Source organism: Ptiloglossa arizonensis, chromosome 1, assembly GCF_051014685.1.
Source record: "Ptiloglossa arizonensis isolate GNS036 chromosome 1, iyPtiAriz1_principal, whole genome shotgun sequence".
NCBI lineage: Eukaryota > Metazoa > Arthropoda > Insecta > Hymenoptera > Colletidae > Ptiloglossa > Ptiloglossa arizonensis.
Window position 1 is genome coordinate 14,959,158 of NC_135048.1, and position 13,250 is coordinate 14,972,407.

General features: G+C 38.5%; 1 protein-coding gene across 5 annotated transcripts in view; it reads left to right on the plus strand.

Annotated features, from left to right (window-relative positions):
* Kdm3 (Lysine demethylase 3) overlaps window positions 1–13,250 on the plus strand; it is a 572,262-nt gene that overhangs the window by 135,704 nt on the left and 423,308 nt on the right. For all 5 annotated transcript variants that reach the window (XM_076305347.1, XM_076305593.1, XM_076305514.1 and 2 more), the window contains exon 3: window positions 336–449. In XM_076305347.1, coding sequence (XP_076161462.1) covers window positions 336–449 — 114 coding nt within the window. The remainder of the gene's footprint in view (window positions 1–335; window positions 450–13,250) is intronic.

The following is a 13,250-nucleotide window of genomic DNA, read 5'->3' on the forward strand; positions in this document are numbered from 1 at the left end:
CACGGTGCTCGAGAAACTTATTGAATTGTTCGAAAAGTCATTTCATTTTTTTTTGGTGAAAATAAAACACGATTTTTATAAAGTGTATAAACATTTTATTAAATTATACATTCTTCATTTTGGAAAACGAATTAACTTTCCGAACAACCCAATATATTCGTCACGAGAATAAAGAGCAGGTCGCGGAAGTATCTATTATAATCGTATCTATTTATAAGATTTCTATTTCGTTCTCGTCAGCCGTCGCTCGATTTATCGCCCTCCCTTCCCCGTTTCCCACGAACTGGAGAATTCGTCGTTATTCTAATCATCGTTCGATTGAAATTCACTTGCAGACGTTCTACCCCCTGGTGGCGCGTGCCGAGTTACCGGAAGACGCGATGCCACTCGAGTTCATGCAGGATCGAAGATTGGACTTCGTCGATTACACCAAGCTGAAACAGTTCACCGTGAGTATCCTCGTCTCGTTTCGTTTTTCGAAAGTTTCTTTTAAAAATAATCGGTCTATTATAAACAAAATTCGTTTAAAATTTCTTTGAAAAATAGTCCGTCTATTGTAAACGAACCTCGTTTAAAGTTTCTTTAAAAAATAATCAGTTTATTGTAAAAAAACTTCGTTTAAAATTTACCTATTGTAAACGAACCTCGTTTAAAGTTTCTTTTAAAAATAATAGGTTTATTGTAAGTAAACTTCGTTTAAAATTTCTTTGAAAAATAGTCCGCCTATTGTAAACGAACCTCGGTTAAAGTTTATTTAAAAAATAATCAGTTTATTGTAAACAAATTTCGTTTAAAATTCTTTGAAAAATAATTTGCCTATTGTAAAGAAACTTCGTTTAAAGTTTCTTTTAAAAATAATCGGTCTATTGTAAACAAACTTCGTTTAAAGTGTCTCTAAAAAATACTCCGCTTATTGTAAACAAATTTCGTTTATTGGTATTGAGTTTACATTTGGGAACGACCGGTATGAACTCTTAATAAATTTTTACTAAATGGATTTTTCTTCGAGATTTAACCGAGGAAATATTTTTAACCGAAGCGTACTATTATCCTTTACACGAGTTCATGAGATTATAATCGGTAACATAAAAAAGGCGTTGTCGCGTTAAACTGTGTACAAATGTCGTAATCGTGATAAATTGAGTTCGACGATGAAAACTTTATTCTCTGTGCAATATTATCAGCTGGTTATTTTTATCGAGAATTGCAAGATAAAGATGATCGAATAATTAACAAAAATTGATCGATGTAATAAAATTTGATCAATGTAAATGTAAAAATCTGAAATATTCACGAACAATGCTAGATCAGGCAATCACGAAACGAGAAGTTCGATAAGGTACTATTCGTCGGTGAGAAAAAGGCCAACGAGTATTTCCATCCCCACTTTAATCTACCAACCCTCCCACCATCGCATGCATAGTTCCTATTGGTCGCTATTGATCTCCCCTCCCATCGTTCACACAGTCAATAACAGCCAATAGCGACAATGCGCGCGAAAATAGAGGAGCAAGTAAACTGCAAACCAAAACACAAATATAAACACTCATTGGCCTTCTTCTCGTCAACCGACAGTACATTGAACTTAGTTCCGTAAGAGATAAATTACTATCGTTACGTAGCGATTACCTTCATTAAATCCCACGCGACTAAGATTTCGAGATTCGAAAAGTAAAGAAACTCCTTTAACATCGCTACTACGTTTATTTAAAAAGAGAAGTCTCCCTCGCGGTAACTCTCGCTGGACTTTCTTCGACCCTGACTCACTTCGATAAATCTCCAACAACAAGTGTCCCAATCTCGCTTCCCTCGTACCCTACATTCTCACACGCATTCATTCCCTTTCGTTCTAATCCTTAACCTTTCTCACTCCGTGTATCTGGTCACGTCCATTCAAAATTCCTCACTCTGACGCCATCTTAAATTCTCCTCTTTCGCACCTAATTTCGAAAAATCTATCATTCTCTTCAATCACTCTTCTTTCACCCTTCTATCTCAAAAACTTTCCACATTTTCATGTGGTTACATACCCACGATTGTTAATATATTTTCCAAACACTCGTGAACGATAATTCACGTACGATCGCGTTAGCTATAATACGCCACGGAGGAAACTGCGCGCGAGACACGCCCCTCGCGCATCGACCAATCAGAGTCCCGCTCGCGGGACGCCTCGTCAGCCGTGCGGAGCACCGAATCGATTGATTCGTTAAAACGTCCGTTTCTTCGGTGCCGTTTCATCGACCAGACAGGATCCCTGGCCGATTAAGAGCCACGCGAGATTTTCTCGAGCGCTCGAGTCACTTCGTAACTGGAAACTTAGCTTCGTTAGGGTGGCGTGGAAACTTCGGGACAAGTTTCGGGGATGTTGACCTACCCGACCCCTCTTGGGGAATCGTTCAACGACCCCGCGAGTAATCTTCCGAGAGACGACTGGAGCGCGCGAATAGGTCGACCCGAGTCGTCTAGGGTTCGCGAGTATGTCACCAAGGACTTTCTCGGAGACTGTCGGCGATGCGCGTGGTTGCTTATTCGTGGAACTCACGATCGGTCGAAGTTCTCGGTAAAGGGATCATCGAACTTGTCAACTTCCTCCAGTCGGTATCACTTTCCGTGGAAATTAAGAAATGTACGATGAAATGGAACAATAGAGTTTCTGTTGGTGATATTCGTGCGAGTAAGGGGAAATTACGGGTCAATTTTGACCCACGCGGCGACCGAAGCGCCGTTACTGCAAGGTTTAAGAATAGTTTAAGAATTCGATCATTGGTAAATAAATATATCTTTGTTCCATTTGTAATCTATTTTACAAAAACAGGGTTTACTTTTAATAAATTGGAAAGTAGAATTTTTCTCGGTAGAAACACTTTACAAATAATTTTTTACAAATTTGATTAGAAAAATATTTACAAATTTATTCAATCTTTTGTGACCTTCTTTTTAGTACACGTTACGTTAGTGTTCAATTCACGTGGAAAATGAGCCGAATAACAAACTTCTAGTATGAGAAAATTAATTTATAACCGCAAAAGCGATAAAAGTTCTATAACGATCAAGAAAATCATACGTAGCGATTTAGAATACTCGAAAAAGTACCTCGACGAAGACGTTATAATTTTCGATACGTATTTCGATAAATTTATATGTATATATCATATATATATATAGGGTTCTTCGAAAAGTCATTTCGTTTTTTTTTTGTGAAAATGAAACACGATTTTTTTAGAATGTATAAACATTTTACTAAATTATATATTCTCCATTTTGAAAAACGAAATGACTTTCCGAACAACCCAATATTATTTATACGTATATTATACTTCGGTATAATATTCTCGAGACCGAGTCCAACCTATTAATTTAGCCGTACGCCAAAGAAACGAAAGAAATGTTAGAGAAGATAAAAAACGAGAGATAGAAGAAAAAAAACATGTAAAAAAGAAAAAAACCCCGAGAAATTTCCTCGTACAAAAACGTTTACCTCGAGCACGTGGCGGTTGTCTATTTTTTTCACCGACCGGAGAATCTACGAGGGCGGAGAAAGGAGAACTCGTTGTTTATTTTCCACGTTTTCGCTAGTTTTCCATCGTTCGAAGCCGTGGGAACGGAGTTTAAAGGTAACTCCTCTACCGTTCCCTCGAAAACGATAAATCGATCGGTGGCTTCTCGTTGGCCGATGGAGAGGGGCGCTGGAACGCGCGGGAAAAGTTTTTACGCGCGAGAGGGCGGACACGGATGCGAGGAATTGTTTCCAAGTAATTAAACTAGCGGAACTTTTACCGTTAAAAGTTTCCCGGGGTACGTGGACGACTGTAAGTGGTTCACGCGCGGCGGGAAGTTTCACGGTGAGCTCGGTCAGGATCAACCGCACCGCGCCAGACTTTCGTGCACCGATCTTCGACCGGTTACCCATCGTAGACGATCACCGTCTGCGTAGCTACGACGCGTCTCGTTCGGGGAATCCCCCGTTTCGACGCAAACCGGCGAGGTGCGCGCCATCGCGATGCTTTCGCGTTCCAACGACACTCCGCGTGTGTCGCTCGAGACCGAGAATTTCCAATGTTTCGTGTTTTGGTAACCGAAGGGTTGTTTCGAAAAGATCGAGATCTCGATGGTCGAGACGCGACGACGAATCCTCGAGAAAGTGTATCCGAGGTTCGGGAATGAGAATCCCGGAAGATTTTCAAGTTCTTGGAAATATGTTCGAAAATCTTGAATATGTTGGGGTTTCTCGAATGATGACGGGATTCTTAACAATTTCAGGAATTTAAATTATGTATATGGTTATTAGTAAGCAGAAGTTAGGTATATAGTAATATACATGTGGAGTGTATACATGTATACTAGTATTTGTATATAAGTAGATATACGTACCTATGTATGTATGATGTAAGTACATATACGTACCTACATATGATATAAGTATATATACCTACCACCTATAAATATGATAATGTACATATATATTCTATCCCTTGATATTATATTATATATATACACTATACCTATATATGATATATGTACACATATAGCTACCTATATATGTTATATGTGCAATTTACCTATCTACATCTGGATTTTGTTGAATATTAACGAACATCGATACGAATTGCTTGCTATATTCTGCAACGATTATCGTAATAATATTTTTGAAAGGTTGCCCAGTTGTGTGGGTTTCACCGTTATATAGTTTAGTCGTTTATTATACTAGCACACGTCCTCTAAAAAACCCCAGAGCTGAGTGCTTCCCACCGTGTCGTGAACCGGTTTTGCTGTATATGATGGAGCATTGTCACGAAGAAAAATGGGATCTTGTATTGTTTGTTTGTTCTCCCCTCTTTTTTATAATTCTGATGTTCTTTTAAGGCAACGAATGGTTGTTCATAATTGATCCATCTGTTGGTTTTGTAGCGTTCAGTATTATTAACTGTTTCACCAGGTTTTAATAAACAACTCGGAGGTAAATAAAACCCACAACCCTTTCCCTTTCTAGTCCCACCAAACATAGAGAGCATCGTCTCTCTGCTAAAATCAATTTATAATATAATGTATATAATGCTATCTGTGAGGATTCGAACCTTGGACCTTGGGATTACAAAGTTACTGTCGTAGCATCGTAGCTAATTCCGTTACTCTAAATTGAGTCGAGAAGCAAATATACATGTACATTAAAAAAATTAAACGTTGAATATTTTTATAAATTGAATCGAGAAGCAAATATACATATACATTAAAAAACTTAAACGTTGAATATCTTTATAAATAACGAGCATTGAGAAAAACGCTCGGATATGTGTGTACTTATCTCATTGTCTAGAATCATCAGAAAGTATCTAATTAAAATCGGTGACTCACTAGCTGTAGTTTATCCTTGTAAGTAGTACTTTAATAAGGAAAGAAGCCTAATTGTGCAAAATATCTACACAAAGTTGTACTCTGTATCTTTTCTCGTCTTTATATCTTTTTTATATATTCTACTAGATGACTGGACACGCGATATCCGTGTATGTTAGATGAAAAAATTAATACTTTGTAATAAACATAAATTATAAACTATATTTACAATACTTACGTTCTGTGTCGATTATCCATAGGTATTCCAAGAATCCTGTTTTACCTCCTCGTGACCCTCGAGCTCGTGACAGACGAGAGGAAGAAATAAAATGAATAATTTCCATATATAGTTATTTTATATTTGTTTCGTAGAGGTACGTGCACCCGTAAACGTTGGAACTTTTAGAAGTTGTACATCGATTTATTTACGACCTATATTATACTTTTTTTTTAACGACAGCGATAAATCGTGACACGTCGATGTACCGTTAAATAAAGTAAAAGTGAACAGAGTGACCTAGACTGATGAGAGTGGACCAATAAGGGGTTTACAAAGTGACGATATTTACACCGTTTGCATCGAATTTGAAACAAAATCTTTTACGAACAAAATTACGCAAAATTAAATAATATAAAAACGTTGCTTTTATCGACGATCTAATTATTATTCACCATCAGATGTGCAAGATAAATTAAATCCCCATTCTATGTGAAATGTAATAAATTGAAGATCGATACTGACGATACTAAAATCGTAATTATTAAAACAGGAGAAAAAGTTGCAAAATGTAAGCTGCGGAGCCTAAAACTTTTAAAAGTTTAGAAAACCGTTTATGACAAAGTATTGAAAGAGTTTACGACTAGCAACGAGCGTTCGAATCTCAACTTCGGGGTGATTCGAAGTTTCGCGACGATTTGAATCACTTTGAACACGATTCGAAGCCTAAAACTCTCGAAAGTTTTGAAAGTCTTGATCGTTCTGGAAGTCTCGAAAGCCTTGATCGTCTTGGAAGTCTCGAAGGTCTTGATAATCTCGAAAGTTTCGAGAGTTTTGCTAAATTTTGAAAACTCGACGAGAATTCGATATCTCGCAAGTATTTCAATTATTTTTAAACGAGCAATATTATTGATATGAAATAATAAAGAAAATTTGTCAAATGGGAACTATTAACACTGAAATGCATCGATTATTTATTTTTATAACTCGTATGCGTTATAAATTACGATTGTTGATATCTTGGGAACGAAGAGAAGAAAGGAAAATAATATACAGGGTGTCTTGAAGTTTTCTCGCCAAACTGCGAGAACTTATTCTAGAAGTAACAAAATGTTTATTTTTTCATATATAAAATTTTAAATAAAAAAATTGCGAATTTTGAAAGAATACGAAGGGGTTGATAAAATCGTAAAGTGTTAAAACTCGTTTCATCGTGTTCAGTATCGATTTAATTGCACTCAAACACCCTATAAAGAACATCCTTCAAGATGTCATGTATGCTACAAACAAAATTCATTTATTTATTTCTTTATAGATAGAATTTTAAATAAAATTTACGGAGGACGATACGAAGGGATTGTTATAATCGGAAAGGGTTGAAATACGTCTCGTCGAGTTCTGTATCGATCTTTTTCATCGCATTCAAACGTCCACGAAAGACCGTCCTTCAAGATGTCACATCTGCTACAAAGTGTCAATGCAAAAAATAGAATCAAAAGTGACTCTTCTTTTGTCAAAATCTTTCGAAACGTATCGTACAATCGAGTTAACAATAAAGTTTAATTAATTTATTCCTTTACATATAAAATTTTAAACAAAATTCAGCCGATTGCACGAGTCACGATACAAAGCAATTGACACGACCATAAAGGGTTAAAACTCGTCTCGTGGAGTTCGTTATCGATCTACTTAATCCCATTCAAACACCCTCGAAAGAACGTCCTTCAAGATGTCACATCTGCTACAAAGTGTCAATGCAAAAAATAGAATCAAAAGTGACTCTCCTTTTGTCAAAATCTTTCGAAACGTATCGTACAATGGAGTTTAATTTATTTACTTCTTTATATACAGAATATTAAACAAAATTCAGCGGACTACACGAGTCACGATACAAAGGAGTTGACATGGTTGTAAAATGTTAAAACTCGTCTCGTGGAGTTCGGTATCGATCGGCCATGATCGCCGATCGCAGAAAAGAAGTCGCGAGATCGTAGGAGTAGAGGTAGCTCGGAATTGGTCAGCCGGCGCGCAGAAGAGCAACGAGTCTGCTGACCCTGAACTATAAATGCAACGGGTTCTTTCTCCCGGCTGTTTCGAGGCGCATACCTAGCCGCACGCATACCTCGAGGGTCGTGCAGACGCGCCGACACGTACGCCCGGAAAGAAACGAACACGTGGACGAGGATATTCGTTCGAGCGGTGCCGAGCGGAGCCGAGCCGCGCCGAGCGGAAGAACCCCCGCTTTGCTCTTGTTTCACTGATGGCAGCCGCCGGTTTGGTGACTCGTGTCGGGACCGCGCGTGCACCAACATCGTCGAACGTTGGAGAACGGCCAACGCGAGGCGCCAACATATTCCCGTTCTGCCTAACGGTCCTTGGCAAAGCGCGCCAAAGACACGGCCTTTGTGCCTCTCGTCTCGTCTCACGCCCCCGCGCCACTACCGGAGGGGAGCGTTTCTTTCGCGGCTCGATGCCGGAGGAATTTCCACCGCGCTCGCGCGATCGAGTTGTTTTCGTCGATCGGTTGGATTTTCTTTACGTTTCGATGAGAATTTTTTAAAAATATTAGGATTTTTAATTTTGTTTCTTAAGTAGATGTCTCGTGGTGTACTTTTTTTGTCGTAGGACACTTCGTGGGACCGGTACTTGAAATTTGATAATCGATTGGATTTTCTTTGCGTCTCGATGAGAATTTTTAAAAATGTAGGATTTTTAATTTTGTTTCTTAAGTAGGTGTCTTGTAGTGTACTTTTTTGTCGCGGGACACTTCGTGGTACCGGTACTTGAAATTTGATAATCGGTTGGATTTTCTTTACGTCTCGATGAGAATTTTTAAAAAATTGGGATTATTAATTTTGTTTCTTAAATAGGTGTCTCGTAGTGCACTTTTTTGTCGCGGGACACTTCGTGGTACCGGTACTTGAAATTTGATAATCGGTTGGATTTTCTTTGCGCTTCGTTGTGGTATTCGATAAGAATTTTTAAAAAATATTAGGATTTTTAATTTTGTTTCCTAAGTAAGTGTCTTGTAGTACACTGCTTCGTCGTAGGACATTTCGTGGTACCGGTACTTGAAATTCGACAATCGATTAAATTTTCTCTTCTTCTTGTCATGGAAATTGATAAGAGTTGAACAAAAATTAGGGATTTCAATTTTGTTTTTTAAATGGACCTCTCTGTAGTACACTGCTTCGTCGTAGGACATTTCGTGGTACAGGTACTTGAAATTCGACAAAATCCTCGTGATTCGAAATTTAGACTCACGCAATCGACTTATTTTGCACCGATCTGTCTATTCTTTTCTTCTTTGTCGTGGTATTTGGTAAAAATTGAAAAGAAATTGAGAGAATCTAGAAAAGAATGAACCAGAAATTTTATTCTTTCTACTGCTTCGTCGTAGGATACTTTTCGATTTGAAAAAAAGTGAAGAAAATTTGAAAACGTGGAAAATAAAAATTTCAATTTTTTCATTAAGTAAACCCCGTGCAGCCCACGTGCCAAATATTACAAAATATTTGTAACATTGATACTCGAAATTCGACAACCGCAGCACTCCAAATTTGCAGTTTTTCTATATTTGTTTAATTCCAGTACGTTTATCGAGAAATTGTAAGTTTATCGCTTCCAAGAGAAGTTCTTTTCGAAAAATGGTCTCGAAGATAACTTTCTTAGACGCAAGATACAAACCTAAACGCCGACGATTGTCCGCGTGGACGTTCTAACTGAAAAGACAGTCGTAACGAAAGAGTGAGAAATAAAAAAACTCAGGATTCTTGGACAGTCGTACACCTCGTGATCGTGGATAAACGACGAATTCCGAGAAACGATCTCCGTAAAAAATGACTATTATACAATCGGTTCTCGCGATTTCCATCGTTGTACGATAGATGTGATCGGTTACAGAGATTTGCAGCAAAGAATGTATCTTTTGATTTTCCTTAAGAATTTACCTCTATTCGTCAACATGTCCAAACAAACGCAACACGTCTAAAACCGGCCGCGAAGAACTCTTATGTAAACCAGCTTACCGTACTTTGTCCATTCTATTTATTCCGTTTACTCGTCGAATTAACGAGTAAGGTAAGATCTCTTTGGTACACGAAAGAATGGTAAACACAATCGCGTAGAACCGTTGTAGAACAAATTTTGAAATGCTGGAAGCAAGTATCCCGGAAAACGGTTCAGAAACTCGTCAAAATTATTCGCATAAATGAAAATTCCATTAATGCAATTACACAGACCAGAAAGAATCTCGATCAATTCCAAATATAAAATAGAATAGTGTTTGAACGTTTGTACAAGTACACAAGCCAGACAATTGATACAATAAACTATCTTTCGAAGTTAATTTACAATCTTATATAAATATAAATAAAAAATTCTATCAATGCAATTACACTTACCATAGTCAGTTACAATGTACCTGATAAAAAATAAACCAGTGTCTCAACACCATAATGCAAGTACACAAGGCACACACAAGATTGTTCAGTAAGTTTGATCAAACAGCAAAACTTATTGAATAATTTATTATGTACATACCCTGGACAATTGATGCAACAAACATATTTTCAATGTTAATTTACCAAGAGAACGTCGCGAGAACTGTACACGCGTAAACTCGTGCACGAACACGGGGTCGGTGACCTTGGAACGTCTTCGTGACGCTACGGGGTCGTCGAAGGGGCACTCGGGGTCGTAAGAACGGGTCGTGAAAATAGAGACGCGACTCTTGTGAAACTCGGGTGGTTTGGTGTTGCGTCGCGTCGCGTCGCGATGATGGAAAGGGCGCGCGAAAGCGTATTGAGGAAGCGACGTTGATTTCGTCGTTCGACTCGCGCGATAATTACGCGAAACAACATCGGGTAAATCGTCAGGGTGCGTCGCGGCGGCCGTTAAGTGCTCCCGACGCTTCGGTAATAGCGTTATAATTGCCGTTATATTACCGCCATTATCGTGCCATCGCCGTCATGCTTCGCGCCGTGATTGCACAACGCGTCTGACGTAACGGCGCGATGATGACGTAACGAGACGCTGACGCAACAACTCGCGCGGCGGTACACACCTCCGCGCGCGTACAACGTCTCGGTGGGAAAATCGCTGGGAGGAAAATAGACGAAACAACGCGTTGGAAACAACTTTATCGATCGTCGCGCTTGCGCAACTACGAGCTCGATGCCGATGTTGCGTCGCACGTTTCGAACCGAAGGCTGACTTCGTCGACTCACCGGTTGCCTTCGTTTGTTATGAAAAATAACCCACGATGGCGTTGAAAAATTGCGGAGCAACTGAGAGGAGGATATTTAAGGGAACGAAATGTAGGAGGGAAATTTCTAGAGCACGATTTGGAAAAGTCAATGTGTTTCTGGTTGCAGAAAGGTTGGAAGTTGTGAAATGACTTTGACTTGCAGTAATCTTTGCTTTATTTAGATTTGAAAAATTCATGGTGGAAGTGACAAATTGTGGAGAAACTTCGAGGAGATTTGAGGGAGTAAAATGTAGGAGGAAAATTTCTAGAGCACGATTTGGAAAAGTCAATGTGTTTCTGGTTGCAGAAAGGTTGGAAGTTGTGAAGGTGACTTTGACTTGCAGCAATCCTTACTTTATTTAGTAAGGATTCAAAATTCAAAATTCATGGTGGAAGTGAAAAATCGAGGAGATTTGAGGGAGTAAAATGTAGGAGGAAAATTTCTAGAGCACGATTTGGAAAAGTCAATGTGTTTCTGGTTGCAGAAAGGTTGGAAGTTGTGAAGGTGACTTTGACTTGTAGTAATCCTTGGTTTATTTAGTTTTGAAAAATTCATAGTGGAAGTGAAAAATTGTGGAAAAACTCCGAGGAGAATTGAGAGAGTAAAATGTAGGAGGAAAATTTCTAGAGCACGATTTGGAAAAGTTAACGCGTTTCTGGCTGTAGAAAGGTTGGAAGTTGTAAAGATAACTTTGACTTGCAGAAATCCTTGCTTTATTTAGTTTTGAAAAATTCATGGTGGAAGTAAAAAATTGTGGAAAAACTTCGAGGAGAATTGAAAGAGTAAAATTTAGGAGGAAAATTTCTAGAGCATGATTTGGAAAACGTGTTTCTGGTTACAGAAAGATTGGAAGTTGTAAAGGTGACTTTGACTTGCAGCAATTCTTACTTTATTTAGTAAGGATTCAAAATCCAAAATTCATGGTGGAAGTGAAAAATCGAGGAGAAACTTTGAGGAGGATATTTGAGTGAACGAAATGTAGGAGGGAAATTTCTAGAGCACGATTTGAAAAAGTTCACGTCTTTCTGGTTGCAGAACGGTTAAAAAATTTGAAAGGTGAATTTGACTTACAGCAATCCTTGCTTTATTTAGTTTTGACAAATTCATGGTGGAAGTGAAAAGTCGTGGAAAAACTTCGAGAAGAATTCAGAGAGTAAAATGTAGGAGGAAAATTTCTAAAGCACGATTTGGAAAAGTCAACGCCTTTCTGGTTACAGAAAGGTTGGAAATTGTAAAAATAACTTTGACTTGCAGCAATCCTTGCTTTATTTAGTTTTGAAAAATTCATGGTAGATGTGAAAAATCGTGGAAAAACTTCAAGGAGATTTGAGAGAGCAAAATATAGGGAGAAAATTTCTAGAGCCAAATTTAAAAAAGTAAACACAGTACTAGGAATTGCCAATTGTAAGGCTGATTTCGAATTCGTAATTATACATGGAGTTTTTCAGCAGAGTTGAAAATCATTGAGAAACTTGGAGGAGAAAGTTTAAGTGAGCAAATCGTAGGAGGAAAATTTCTAGAGCCCGATTAGGGAAAGTTAACACGTTTCTAAAAGGTTGCAAATTGCAAAGCTAATTTCAAACTCGCACGTATCCTTGTCGTCTTTTGTTCTAAAAAACGCACGGTAGAATTGAAAGATCAACGAGAAACTTGGAGGTGAAAATTGTAGAGAGCAAATCGTAGGAGGAAAATTTCTAGAGCCCGATTAGAGAAAATTAACAGGTTTCTAGAAGATTACAAGTTGTAAGACCTATATTGCATTTCTTTGTTCTGAAAACCCCATGATAAAATAGAAAAATTGTTAAGAATCTTCGAGAATAAAATTTGAGAGAACAAAACATAGGAAGAAAATTTCTAGAGCTCTCTTTCTCGAAGATTATAAATTTTAAGATTGACTCCATTTCGCAGCACCTTTTGCGTTGTTTCGTTCTAAAAATGTTTGTTCGAGATTGGAAAATCGACGAGAATCTTTGAAAAAATTTCAAAAAGTAAAACGTACAGTAGATATAACTTCTGGGACCCACCTTGAAAGAGTTGGTTCTTGCAACTCGAAGGTTGCAGATTAAGAAACCTGACTCGAAAGATAGCTCGTGGTTTCGATAAGGTTCGAGGCGTTTTCAGAAATTCGTCCTCGTCCTATTCCGTGAAAAGCGCGAAACTTTCAGCCCCCCGTTGACCCTGCTCGCCCCCTGTCGTTTATCGTCTTTGATAAATCGTCGAAGGCGAAAGAATCGGCCTCGGACCGCCGTAGATAAGATTCTCTTTGTCGGCGAGGCATAGACGCGCAACGAATCGCCGCCTGGGAAGAATTAATCGCCCAATTACGAGGTATCGCGTCGGGTAGCACCTCGAGGAAACCCGATGTATCGATAGAAAGCGATCCACGGTGAAACCGAGGTCTCCGTCGCCTTCTTTCCCTACCAGTGTCTTTTTTTTTCTCCTTTTCCCAT